Source organism: Megalobrama amblycephala, linkage group LG1 (assembly GCF_018812025.1).
Source record: "Megalobrama amblycephala isolate DHTTF-2021 linkage group LG1, ASM1881202v1, whole genome shotgun sequence".
Lineage (NCBI taxonomy): Eukaryota > Metazoa > Chordata > Actinopteri > Cypriniformes > Xenocyprididae > Megalobrama > Megalobrama amblycephala.
In genome coordinates, this window is record NC_063044.1 from 21,785,296 (window position 1) to 21,799,218 (window position 13,923).

Sequence of the window (13,923 nt, forward strand, 5' to 3'; positions counted from 1 at the left end):
TAAAGACAGCTCATTATTTCCATTCACTCCACCCCCTCCCTTCTGGGCTCCTTCCAAAGCCACGCCCCCAAAACGCATGAACGTGCGACTCCGACCACTGAGCTGGAAGACGCATTATTTACCTGAGACGAGCGGAGAGGAAGGAGCACAGTGCATGTAGTGACATCATGTCAGAATCACATGTAATAAAAATAACTTTATAATTATGAAGATAAACATAATTTAATTCGCTAACGAGTTAGTTATCTATAAGGCAAAGCTAAAAACAGGTTGCATGATACACGTTTTTCCATTACCATCATTTACACTGTGATGAAGATGAATTTCGTGTAAGATTCATAACATATACGTTGTTCTACAGATAAACAGAGTAACATACACTCAAATATCAACTCGCAACTGCATTGCAGACACAAAATAATAACACACACATACAACAAAGTGTGTACGACACACACAGATACAAGATAAAGACATCAGTAAACATAGGTAGAGAATATAAAAACAAAACAAAGGCGAAAAAAAACGTGCAGGTAAACTTACAGGTGAACATGGTAAAAGAGTTAGACAGAGGGTAAATATAGTTCTAAGAAAAGTTCCTAGATGCGGAGTAACGTTAGGCCTACTATCTGTTAAACATGTATTTAGTTATCTAAAGCAAAAATATGCACAATTCAACACTATAGCTATCATCTTGAGCTAGGCCTATAGATTATTTATCGTCTCTACTACGGCTCGCTAAGTAATGTTATGTTAGCTATATTACGCAGCTACGTGTGCTAATGACACATGCTTCATGAACAAATAAACAAAAAAATATGTATGATCAAAATACAAAAAGAAAGATTTACCTGTCCAGCAGAAATAAAGCCATCAAGGAGTCACTTTTCAGCCCCTTGAGTTCCCTCAGTTCTCGCCATCGCTGGAAAGCCACGCCGATATTAACTCGCGTTTTATTTCTTTGTTTATCCAAAGACTTTTTGTTCATTGCCTTTTCTTGTACTGTTACTGTCTTCCTTTTTTGCCTGGTTTGCCTTCACTAACTGCATAGGCCGGTACTGTGAATTTAGCTTGCTGTTTCTCTGCCATTGTTTTGGTATTCCTAGGATCCATGCCTCTTGGATTCCCCAAATCAAACGTGCGCGCGCGCAAGTGGGCAGGTCATGTGTGGCAAAAGGGTGGTTGCCATGGTTGCGAGAGAGTGACAGCCGCCTAAGCCAATCCTATGTTTCGTCCCGGATGGAAATAATAAGCTGTGTTTAATACAGATTAAACGGTCTAGAGTCACTCGATTTTTATACTCTTTTTATCAGAGTTCTTACATTTTAATTATGCATGTATATATATAGAAAGTTTAAACAAATTTGGAACAAAATTTCTTACCTACCCTGCCTTTAATTTAGAACCCTGGTTACAACAGTAAATGTTTTCCTACACACTGATATGAATAAAATACTTCAAATGATAATTGAAAGGATTATTATTATCGCTTCAGTGACAGCAGTGTTCAGAGTTTGTATTTAACAAACTATAAATGTCTTTTATAGTAATTCGCTTAAACTCTTTAAATGTCTGAATCCTGAAGTAAACATGATGTGGTTGAAAACACTGAACAGTTACTGTGATATGAACAGCACTGAGCACGTCGTCTCTCTATGGAACGCGAACGGGGCCAAATGTCTTTAAACGAAACGCGTGACTTTTGACCTTGTCAACACGCACTGTTTGTTCACGTTAACGCGGCAATTTTTTACGTGTTTCTTTTGTGTGTGTAGACATGCACATTCTGGTCGTATTAAGGCGTCAGTTGTCGTCGCGTTACTTTAGTATATGTAAAGACGCACAGTTTTACCATGTTAAGACGACAAATTTGAACGTGTTTCTTAACGCGCACATTCTGTACATGTCGAAGTGTAATATATATATATATATATATATATATATATATATATATATATATATATATATATATATATATATATATGAACTTTATTCACTTTCACATAGCCTAATAATGTTTTTGTAATTTGGTGTTTAGTTGGTTGTATAGTTTGTTTATACTGTTCTGTCTCTGTTTTGTTTCCAGGAACATCATATTGGCTGCTGCAGGCTGATGAGCTCTATAATAAAATGACTTCATTATATTTAAAATATGTTTTGATATTCATTTTATTTGTATTATTAATATTTTATTTACCCATGTCTTTAGGAATCCATAAGTTATAGAGACAAGAATAACTTTGTGAAACCTTTGGGGGCAGTTTCCCAGACAGGGTTTAAATTAAGACAGATGTAGGCCTTAATCTGCTTAATCGTGTTTTTTAAAATAAAATGGCTTTCTGAAACACAGATTAAGTACAGATTACTAACAAACAGAAACTGAAACTGATGTGTGAATTTTTTAATTTATTTTTTGCATTAAAATAATTGTCTTTTAGGTTTTTTATGGCAGTCTTTTTTGCTGCCATTTATGCTTCTCGGTCCCATGCAATTTTAAGATTTTCTTGGTTCATTCCATATAGGCGACTTCTGTCACAGTTTGTTTTACAGTTTTTTCAAATTGCTTAGACACTAAGAGTGTGACTCAGGCTCACTCACTGAAACCATTCACTCATGTATTGAATCTTAAGACCAAGTCTACAAAACTACAAGCACATTATATGCTTTACACACAGTTTGCAATTGAAAAACAACCTTTTTGCAAAACTCTAAACACAGTTCTCTACATTAGATATGTCATTCAAAACTAACAAAACCTTTTTTTTTTGTCGGGGGTGGTGCATTGCCATTTACTGATGACCTATACAGCCAATGATCATGTGTGAAAACACTTATACATAAATTGATCACTTAGAAATCAAAACTCAGGTTTGAGAAAGAAAGAATATGCATACAAGCTACAATATATATTGTTTCATAGTAGCTTCAGAAACAAATTTAAAACAAATTCTGCTGCAAAGCGGCTCTAACAAGCCAATATAGTGTCAATATTCAGCTCAAGTGACTTCAGTGTTGATTCAGTTCAGTTGATTTCAATTCAACTGTAAAATTCCTCAGTTGTGCATATTTGTGTGTAGTTATACTCAAAAACAACATTTTTGGAAGAGTTAAAATAGTTTTGCACAAAGTGTTGCTTTTGCAAGAGATGTCTGATGTTTTGCATGTTGTGTGTTTTGTGTGTAGAGTTACAAGAAATGGAGCCTTATTTCAGAAATTCTGTGTAAGCAATTAGATAAAACTGTAAATGAATCCTGTTTATTTTAGTTCAGGACTCATAGTCCAGGTGTTAGTAATCTGTGCTTAATCTTTGTTCCAGACAGCATTTTTTTAACCCACTATTAACTATTCATTAAGGCCTACTCTTGGCATAATTTAAACCCTGTCCAGGAAACCACCTCTTGAAAATCTGCATTGATAATTAATAAAATGTGGTGTGAGCTCAATTTAAATTACAATTACAGACAAACACACATTTATGATTAATAGCCATTTAGAAATCATTCACAGTGCAGGGTGGTAAAATAAAGTGAACCACTGCATTTATTAACTGTTGATCCTCAGAAAATCCTGTATCACAATTTTTTTAATAGCTGCCTTTAAGGGTTTCTACCAATTTTGGACCATCACTTCTCACAACTTTCATTTGATCAGTCTTTCTGTGTTGTCTCGATTGCATCCATCTTTTGGTTTTGCCATAGCATCTCAGTTGGCTTGAGGTATAGGAAAAAATAATTTTGGTATGTAAATTATGTTTTACTTGATTTATTTGTGTGCTTTGGTTCATTGTCTTGTTGCATCACATAACCTCTCTAAAGGTTGAAGACATGAACTGCTGTCCTGAAATTCCCCTGTAAATTGTTCAAGAAAATGCATGACTTCAAAGCAGCATTAAACCATGTTTCACAGTGGGGTAGAGCTTTCGATATTGGTTTTGGTATTGCAGTGCCCCTTTTCCATAACAAAAATGCTTAGCAATAATTTAGTCTTTTTTGTCATGAAATTTCACTAGGCCTATTTTAATATTTAACCTTTAAACATTTCCTGTTTCCCCTCCAAACTCCTATATAAATGAATTATATTAAAAAATATACATATCATTATATGCATGCAGTTTATTTAGGCCTACCTAAATTGCTGCTGGATCCATAATAGTAAATAAACATATTTGTCATATAATTTCACTTAAATACAAAAAAACTTCCAGTACATGCATGCAATGACCAGTTAAAACATATAGATCATCAATCAAGTGCCTGCTGACCTTTTGTGGAAAAAAAAATTCCATAAAAAGATTATTGCTGCTAGATGGCCTTAACGAGCTATAGAGGGCATTAACTGGAACATCGAGAAAAGTATTAATATGACATCGCTAGCACGATAATGACACTGAGGAGAAGACTTGAGGCTTTAAATACAAGATTTAATGCATTAGTACAAAATCGATTAAGAAATGAAGACGAAGACAACAATTTGTCAACACAACACAACACAATTGACAGGTTGGTTTTCTACACCTTTAATGTAATGCAATTCAAATTTCGCGCCAAAATCTAAATAAGCTAAACATGTAAAATATTTTAAGTTACTTAATTACTTAATTTTCGATTATCAACGTTAAAAGCAAACCTACGTCCTTGGATTTTAGATACAAATAATTTATTTAATATGGTACCAATATAGTAAGTATGGATTTACTGCAGTAGGCCTAGTCCTTCATTATCGTTTATCATTTCTCATAACATGTCCAAACCTCCACAGCAGTCACTTTACTAAGCTGAAAAATGACACGTATACAAAATAACCCACCATGTCTTTGCATTATGAAATAAATGCTTTTGTATCAGACTGAGAATGTTCCAAAGCAACATCCCCAATGAAGTCTCAGCCACGACTAGGAGACGAGCTGCTAGGCAGAGCATCATTAGGATTTCTTTCATTGAAAATAGTGGGGAGCATCTAATCACAACACAACGTAAGTGCTTTCTGTTGTGTCTAATGAGACATTATTAAATGTGGTTATTATATGAGCATTATTATCATTTGTGATATTCATATTTGATATTCATAATTATTTTTCTTTAAACAGGTACAACGGTTAAAAAACTAGTTGTACCATTTTCAATGGATGAGAGAGCATTTCACCAGAAAATTAGGGAAGCTTTTCCAATAATAGGAGAGGGTGAAATTGAAATCTGCAGAGTTGACAGGAGGCGAAGGGTAATACCTGTTGAGTTGAGTTCAGTTTGCCCTGCAGCTATAAAAGCATGCCCAGAGTTTGGCAGGTCAGCTGTATATGTGAGGCTTAAGGTAAGAACAACAAATTATTCTGCCAAATGTATATACCAAATTAATTTTTATGCTATAAAAACAAACATGTTCTTTTTCTTTGCTGATCCTGCATTGCTTTTACTGGGATGCCATTACTATTATTACTATTGATATTCAATTAAAAAGAAAACTGTTGTTTGAAAGACTATGCTGCCTTTTTTCTTGACAGAACACATCCAGTTCGGCTGGCACACAACATGAGAGCAGTAATGAAGTGAACTGTCAAAGCAGTACTACTGTAAGTTTTTATCACTTTCTTTACTTAGATATGCCTACTCCTTTCTCTGGACCAGAAAACAAAGAAGCCTAAAAATCAGAGAGCTGATGTAGATCAAATAAAGAGATACAGACTCATCTGAGCTCTTTGCAGCCTTGTTATCAGTGATGTGGCTGGCACCAGATCCTGTATCTTCATGTGAATGGAGAACTGGAACCTCTTTGTGTTTTAAGTTCCCTAGTTCAGACCATCAAATGGTCACTAGGCAATCCTGACAACCCGGCAACATACAGATCCAACCTCAGACTCCTATTTTGAAGATTCCCAGAAGACAGTTTTATTGCTCACAGGTTGCTTTTTCATAGCTTAGGGGGCTGTAGCTCTTTAAGTATTAACTTTGTTTCAGATGGTTCTCATAAAAATGCTTATGAGAAATAAATATAAACAAACAAGGTAATTATTGATGTAAAGTAAAAGAATAGAGCTCTGGAATTAATGTGGATAGCAAAGGAAAAAAAATGAAATGTTTTGGCGAAATAATGAAATGTTTTGTGCTTATCCTGCATTGCTTTTCGGGATGCTATTAACATTGTTACTAATTTTATTTAATTAAAAAGAAAACAGTTGTTTGAAAGACTATGCTGCCTTTTTGACAGAACACATCCAGTTCGGCTGGCACACAACATGAGAGCAGTACTACAGTAAGATTTTCTCACTTTATGATTCTTCAGATATACATGATATAGATGAAGTTTATTTATTACATTATATCCAATATGAAATGCTTAAGACAAACCACCTCTTTTCAAACTGTGACTGAACCAAAATTGTAAAATGTTTGTTATTTCCCAGACCTTTTTGTCAGTCATCAGGAACAACAAAATTAACATGATATTTAACTCTGTAAAAATCTGTATTCTGATTTAGTGTCATTTTGTTGATAGGATCCAATCTGTGGAACCGTAGAAATTGCAGCTAATCCAGGAACAAGTAGCAGGGTAAGTAACCAGCGTTCTCATCATCTATCAGGTGAAACATACATTTATTTGTAGTTTGCTGTAATGTTCAATTAAAGCATGCTATATTCTTAAAATAAGATTTTGTTTTGGACTTTGTGATTAGCTTTCAATAATGACATAAACTTAATAATTGTAATAATTTTATTTATCTTTTCATTATGTTAAAAGGATCATCAGTGGCACCAGTTTGAATCCTTAGAACAAAGGCGAAGACCGGTTTTATTCTTTTTTTTTTTCCATTTTAATCATGTTTTCCTATATGACAATGTGGTGTATGTGTGTGTATACATACAGCTGAAACACGAAAAATTTTAATATTGAGCAAAAGTTATACTTTTGATGATTACATCTTATGAAAATTCAAAATCTCAGAAAATTAGAATATTACATGAAATCAATAAAAAGAGGATTTTAAATACAGAAATGTCAGCCCTCTGAATCAAGTTTCACCTTTTAATTTGAATTACTGAAATACATTAACTTTTGCACGATATTTGTATTTTCCGAGTTTCACCTGTATATGTGTGTGTGTGTGTGTGTGTGTGTGTGTGTGTGTGTAACATTTATACATCTTTTCAAAGAAAATTGCTGAAAGGAGGGCACGTGTATGTCAGATTGTTGGGCCGGAGCAAGGCATTGCAATACAGTTTCAGTACCCTGATGGCACCAGGAAAACAAGGAAATTTATTGAGTCTCAACCGATTCAGGTATTTTGTGTTGGCTAATTTGTAAGTTCTTTCTGCACATTCAGTATGTTCATGATATAGTTCTGACTTGTAATTTCTATATTTGCTTGTTCATGTGTTGTAAAGGATCTGTTTGCCTTTGCTGGTTCAGACGACATGGCCAGTGAAGTATTTCGTGTGCAGCTGTCCTGGTCATCGAACACTATACTTAGCACTGTTGATGGTAACCTCTTAGATCATGAAATTAGTAGGCCCTCAACCTTGTATGTGCTTTGGATGTCAGGTGTTCAAATAGAGGTAAGTACAACTTTAAAAGTTTTTTCTAAAAGTGAAAAAATAACAACTAATGTCTATATTATTATTATAATGCTATTTAGGGACTAATTGCATCCAGTGTTGAATCTTCAACTGACCAACCGGCTGCTACTCCGGACTTAGGAAGCATTCCGAGTCCCATCCATTCCAGTGATCAGGATGTTGGGTACTCCAACACAGTCGCAGGAAACACTTTTTTTTTTTTTTTACTTTTTTGTAAAATGTAAGATTTACGGACAGATTTACTAACAGCTTACTCCAGCGCAAACCCCATTTTGGCATTAAAAAACTACTGTCAGGATTTACCAAAGACACACTGTGAAAAAGTAGCACTGAGAAGGCTTGGACAGGGTTATTTTTGCGGTTGGTCTTATTGCATATGCATTTGTAGGAGTTTCCCTTTAAGACGCAAAATTTATGGGAGGAGAGTATTTAAAGGAATCATGCAAAGTGATTTACTAAGGTTTGCACTTTGCAATATTAATTTACTGGTATTTGTGCCATTATTTACATGCCAAAAAAGGCAAAAAATCAGGACTCAACATGATTATTAGAGGCTTTGCTTGTTTGTGACCCTAAGCTTAATTGTGTTCTTGGTAGATTATGTTGGTCATTATGTAAATGATCTGCATATGCATTTGTGTTCTTTGATTTGCGTGTTGTCAGTAGATCACTCGCAGAACTTTCCACTCCCATCAGCACTTTTATGGATTTGTGCTCTCACTCTAATTTGCCCTGTTTAGTAAATCTGGCCCTAAGCTTAATACAGTTTGCTGTCTGTGTGGATTTGTGTGTCTAGACTTGAGGTATGCAATTTAAAAAAAAATAATAATAATAATAATTTTTGTACTTTACAGTGAAGTTTATGCATTAGATTCTGAAGATGAGGAGGATGTGGTCATGTTGACCTCACCGGTTTATTCTAACAATGAAATTGATGTAAGTATCATACTTTTAAAAAGCCATAATAAATTATGTTATTAACTTTCTTTTTTGTTATTGTAATGACTTAGGATGACGTTACTGCTGCTGACATCATCAGAACATTTCAGAGGGAAAATCTTAATTTGGAAGAAAGGGTGATTGTAGTGGCCAGAAGAAGGAAAATTCTGCATAGTGCGTGTACTGCACTGAAAACTAGCTACTTTGCATGGCACAAATCCCCACAAATCGAATTTGTAGGTGAAAGTGCTGATGACTATGGGGGACCTAGCAGAGAATTTTTCAGGTTGGTCTTAACTATTTATCATATTTAATAATATATTTATCAAATATTATGTGATGTCTTTTTTAATATAGCAAACATACAAAAGAAATTGTTTACGTTAGTGCAGTCAGATATTATATAATATTTACCGTTGTTTATGGCAATGCTAACCACTCATCAGGTAACTGAAATGCCACTTCTTTTATGTGTCTTGTATCACACCACAGTATAGAAACTGGTGCCATCCTGTGTCTCAATCATCAATTGAATATGGTTTTAAATATGACCTCAGAGTACTACAATATTAATATTACTGTAATATTGTGGCAGTGTTCCTCTTGATTGCTTGGCCAATTGTTTTGTACCTTGTAATGGACTATTTTCATTTTCTTAGCATAAGATTTAAGATAATAAACGGGTCATTTTATATATATATATATATATATATATATATATATATATATATATATATATATTTAAATCAGTACTTCATGACTACATTTATTTGGTGTAGCTGTGTATTAAATTGGAAAATGTATATTTAGCTGCTATGGTCCAAATAAAACCTGAGAGAATGATAAAAAATCATATTGTTTATTTTGCTATGAAGACTATACATTATTACTTCATTATTATTATTAATAAGAAGAACAAATTGTAGGCTTTCATTTCAATATCAATTCAGTTATCAAATTGTATTTGGGCTCTTTATTTCTCTAGGCTTTTGATGCAGGAAGTGCAGTCATCATTTGGAGTTTTTGAGGGGAAAACAGGCCAGATGTTTTTCAACTATGACCAAGTAGCTGTGGAGATGAAGCGGTATTACACAGCGGGAAAGCTAATTGCTTGGTCTCTCATGCATGGTGGATCAGGTTTCAAAGCACTAGATAGCACATTATTCAAACTAATGTGTGGCCAAGCAGATTCTGCAGAAGAATTTGACTGGCATAACCTGCCAGATGGCGAAATTCAGGATAAAGTGCGACAGGTATGCATCTTCACACGGTTCAAAAAGAAGGCATTCATGATTTGTGAGGGTAATGGAGTTTCTTTCTTTCTTTTAAGGTATTTTTTTGTCAGACCCAAGAAGATGTAGATGGAATAGTGTCAAGCCTTGGAGACTGGATTGCTGACTGTGGTGTCCCTGGAATTTACAATGCAGCACCTAAGGATATGAGACGGATCTATGGTCAGGTGATCAAACACTACATTTACTTCAGGTATAAAACTCAAAATAACTGACATTTTAATCAGTCTACAGTTATAATCATGTTTATTTTAGTGCCCTCCACTAATATCGGCACCCTTGGCAAATATAAGTAAAAGTAAAACACTCCAGATATTTCAGATCCCTGCTTGTGGACTCTCATTTTTATCTCCTTCCAAAGGTTTAGAATGAAAGACTAAAAGGATAAACAGCTAAGACAATTTTACATGCTCATATTTACAAAGGAGCCAATTCTTGTGGAGGACACTGAATTTTGAGTATGTTTTTATTTTATTTTTAAATAATATACAGTATGGAAATTTCTTTGAACATATTTATTTTAGAACAGCAGACATGATTGCACAATTTAAAGATGGCATGAACTCCTGTGGCAACCTGTGGCAGATTGTTGAAAGAAACTGGAAGGTCTTCCTTCCCTTGTTTACGAATGAGCAAAAAGAACTAGCCAGAGATGAATTTAGAGCCCTGTTCAAAATTTGCTGGAGTGAGGAGGGAAGCAACCTCAGAGAACGGGAGGAGGATACAATCTTTTGCTGGGAGCTCCTGCTGAATTCAATTCAGGGTAATCAGACTGAGATAATTTTGAATAATATTATCATATTTTATGATTATGCTTTTCTTCAATATCACTCTCACAGTCGTCAATATACAGTATTTGCATGGTTTTAACAGGTAATCACAGCTGTTCATATATTCAGAACAACAGCACAGTTGTGTGATATTGTCAGATCAATATACAGCAGATCAATAAGCTTCAGTAAAATATAATATTGCATTTTTTTACACCCTCTTTTCTTAATTTTACAGAAAAACAATCAACAATCACCTTTAAGGAGATGCTGGTATTTATTACCGGTGCAGACAGCATTCCCCCATTGGGCTTCCCCGGAGAACCGAGAATTGAGTTTTACACCCAAGAAAATCGCCGGCTGCCATTTGCGTCAACTTGTGGGATGGTGCTCTTTTTGCCTCGAGGCATCCAAGAAGAGGAGGAATTGACTGACCTGCTTAACACAGCACTTAAAGGGTACCTTGGATTTGGAAAAATCTAATTTAGTCAAATATTAATTAAAAGGATAGTTGACCCTAAAACAAAATTTCTGTCATTAATTTCTCACCCTCATGTCGTTCCAAACCCGTAAACGTTTTGTTCATCTTAGATCATAAAACTAATCCATATGAATTGAGAGGTTTAATCGCTTTACACGATGAACAAATTGAATTTAGGCTTTTATTCACATATAAACATTCATCAACTCACACATCAGTTGTGGTAAACAAGCTTACGCTTATCATAAATGATGTGTGTTGATGAATGTTTAAAATGAATGAAAGACTAAATTAAATCTGTTCATGATGTAAAGAGACCAAGTCTCTTAAGAATATTTTGGACTAAAACGCTTAATTCATATGGATTAGTTTTACGATCTATTTATGAACATCAAAGTGGTAAATGTGTAGCTGTCAAGGGAGGGACAGAAATCTCTCACATTTCATTAAAAAATATTTATTTGTGTTGAACGAAAGTCTTACGGGTTTGGAACGACATGAGGTAGAGTAATTAATGACAGAATTTAAATTTTTTGGTGAACCATCTCATTAAAGTGATAGTTCACCCAAAATGAAACTTCTGTCATCATTTACTCACCCTCAAGTTGTTCCAAACCTGTATGAGTTTCTTTGTTCTGCTTGTTGGTAACCAAACAGTTAATGGACCCCACTGACTTCCATAGTATTTTTTTTTTTCCCTACTATGGAAGTCAGTGGGGTCCATAAACTGTTTGGTTACCAACAAGCAGAACAAAGAAACTCATACAGGTTTGGAACAACTTGAGGGTGAGTAAATGATGACAGAAGTTTCATTTTGGGTGAACTATCACTTTAAGTTCAGTGAAGATTTTTTGCAAGAACTTTATTTTCTCTAACAATATTGTTATGTTCTTGAATGTTAACAATGCAAATGCATAAAACACAGTTTAGAAATACACAATTAAAAGAAAACACTTCCAATGGTAATAGTGGATTTGGTACCATTTCAACAGTTGGTAATGTTGCATAATTAATTAAAAGATTACAATAAAGGTTTGTTTTTCCTCTGAAAATAAAAATTCCAAAAATAAGAGGAAACATTGCATCTTCTGTTTTATTGCATTAAACTATTGCAGAATCCAAATAAACATTTTATTTTCAGTCATGTAATTCTTGACAAATATATTATAGACTGTAGTTACATTTTATAAATGAGTACAGTGTTGTTTCTCAAAATCATTGTGAAATGCAAAGATCTACATATAATGTTGTAAATACAAACAATTAACTTCAGAAATCTATGTTTATATGAGAAGAGCATCCAAAATGAATACTTGGGTCAATACTTGCTCAATCTTACAAAAAGTGACTGGTATAGGAAGAACTTATGATATGATCTGCATTGGTAGCCAAAAGTCTGAAAAGTTTAGGATTTTTAATGTTTATAAATAGGTCTCTAATGCTCATAAAGGCTGCATTTATTTAATGAATATTAATAATCAGCAAGAACAGTAATATTGTGAAATATTACAATTTAAAATACTGTAGCTGTTTTCTATGTAAATATATTGTCAAATGTATATTTTCCCTGTGAATATACTCAAAGATGAATTTTCAGCATCATTACTCCAGTCTTGTCACATGATCCTTTAGAAATCATTCTCATATGCTGATCTGCTGCTCAAGAAACATTTGTGATTATTATCATGGAACTAAATTCTTAACTATATTTAAATAGTAACAGTTATACATAACAGTTATTTTAAATTGTAATATTTCACAGTATTACTGTTTTAACATTTTATCAAATAAATGCAGCTTAAGTGACCATAAGAGGCTTATTTAATAACATTAAAAATCTTAAATATTCCAAACATTTGTTCCAGTCTATGTGTGATCTATATACGTTGAGGAATATTTCCAAGGAAGTTAATAACTTGCTCCAAAAGATCAGTTCCTAAATCATCAGGTCTTCCACCAAGAGGGTTGACCTGCTGCACAAGTTGTTCCATGACCCCTCCTTGAATGTTGAAGCGATTGGCAGGAATCTCAACAGATTCTGGCCAGTTGAAAATTGTTTGAAAATCTTGGGGGGTAACTTCTTCTGAAGCTGGAGGAATGTTTACATCTGCAACTGGCTCTTCATCTGCTCCAAGGATTCCACGTATCCCTGTCAGGTTTCTAGTTAGCTGTGAGAGACATCCTCGAATGAAGAGCTGATGGGGAGACATGTACCGTTCAGTTCTCAGCTTGTGGTGGTTCCATTGATGAATGAACAGTTGGAGATCCCTGTTAATTCGGGGTATATACACATAATGTAATGCCCACAGGTGCATTTCATTGGTACTGTCAATTTTACCTTCACTTTCCAAAAGCATGAATAAGGCATAGTAAGTGTTGGAGATGCCCCGCCAAACGTCCCGCCACAATCTCTCGATTCTTTGGTTGTGTGTGCTCCTTCCTCTCAGAGCACTTCCTCTGGTGAATCCCCGGAAGACATTCATAAATAGGCAGACTGCATTATTCTCCCCTCCATTATCGCAGCGGACTCTTGAAGGTAAACCATATTGGCCAATAGCTTCTACAAAACTGTGGAAAACTGTGTCACTGCGATTGTTGGAAGAAGCCTTTAAGAACACAACAAGCCTGCTATACCCGTCAATCCCACCATGTATGACAATCCTCCCCCTAAAAAAAGAAAAAGTGAGGTACACTGAAAACTGATCAAGTTATGTAACATTTATTCTGGTAGTCATCTCTAAAGATCTAAAGCCAAGTATGCAGAAGGTGATGGAAATTAATGCTACTGGATTTACAGGTGAAACGTGAAACATTAATCTGCAAAAGTACATCTATTTCAGTAATTCAACTTAAAAGGTGAAATTAATATTAAC

General features: G+C 34.5%; 4 protein-coding genes across 8 annotated transcripts in view; 2 read left to right on the forward strand and 2 right to left on the reverse strand.

The window, feature by feature from the left end:
* Positions 1-13,923, reverse strand: part of LOC125244061 (stonustoxin subunit alpha-like) — a 1,172,099-nt gene that overhangs the window by 946,091 nt on the left and 212,085 nt on the right. The window lies entirely within an intron of this gene.
* On the forward strand, positions 4,338-7,795 carry LOC125244620. Its single transcript, XM_048154741.1, has 10 exons — positions 4,338-4,499; positions 4,845-4,972; positions 5,087-5,307; positions 5,498-5,566; positions 6,202-6,246; positions 6,490-6,543; positions 6,733-6,780; positions 7,146-7,271; positions 7,377-7,547; positions 7,628-7,795. The coding sequence occupies exons 1-10, from the start codon at positions 4,381-4,383 to the stop codon at positions 7,790-7,792; spliced, it is 1,146 nt and encodes a 381-aa protein (XP_048010698.1). The 5' UTR covers positions 4,338-4,380; the 3' UTR covers positions 7,793-7,795.
* LOC125244608 (G2/M phase-specific E3 ubiquitin-protein ligase-like) lies at positions 8,361-11,495 on the forward strand. The gene is made up of 6 exons (XM_048154714.1): positions 8,361-8,504; positions 8,579-8,793; positions 9,493-9,760; positions 9,838-9,992; positions 10,324-10,562; positions 10,808-11,495. Exons 1-6 carry the CDS (start codon positions 8,466-8,468, stop codon positions 11,050-11,052), a joined length of 1,161 nt encoding a protein of 386 aa, XP_048010671.1. The 5' UTR covers positions 8,361-8,465; the 3' UTR covers positions 11,053-11,495.
* Positions 11,834-13,923, reverse strand: part of LOC125244410 — a 28,183-nt gene continuing 26,093 nt past the window's right edge. For 2 of the 4 annotated variants that reach the window (XM_048154507.1, XM_048154502.1), the window contains exon 5: positions 11,834-13,717. In XM_048154507.1, coding sequence (XP_048010464.1) covers positions 12,928-13,717 — 790 coding nt within the window. In that variant the 3' untranslated portion in view covers positions 11,834-12,927. The remainder of the gene's footprint in view (positions 13,718-13,923) is intronic. The other 2 variants (XM_048154514.1, XM_048154499.1) reach the window with 2 other exon arrangements.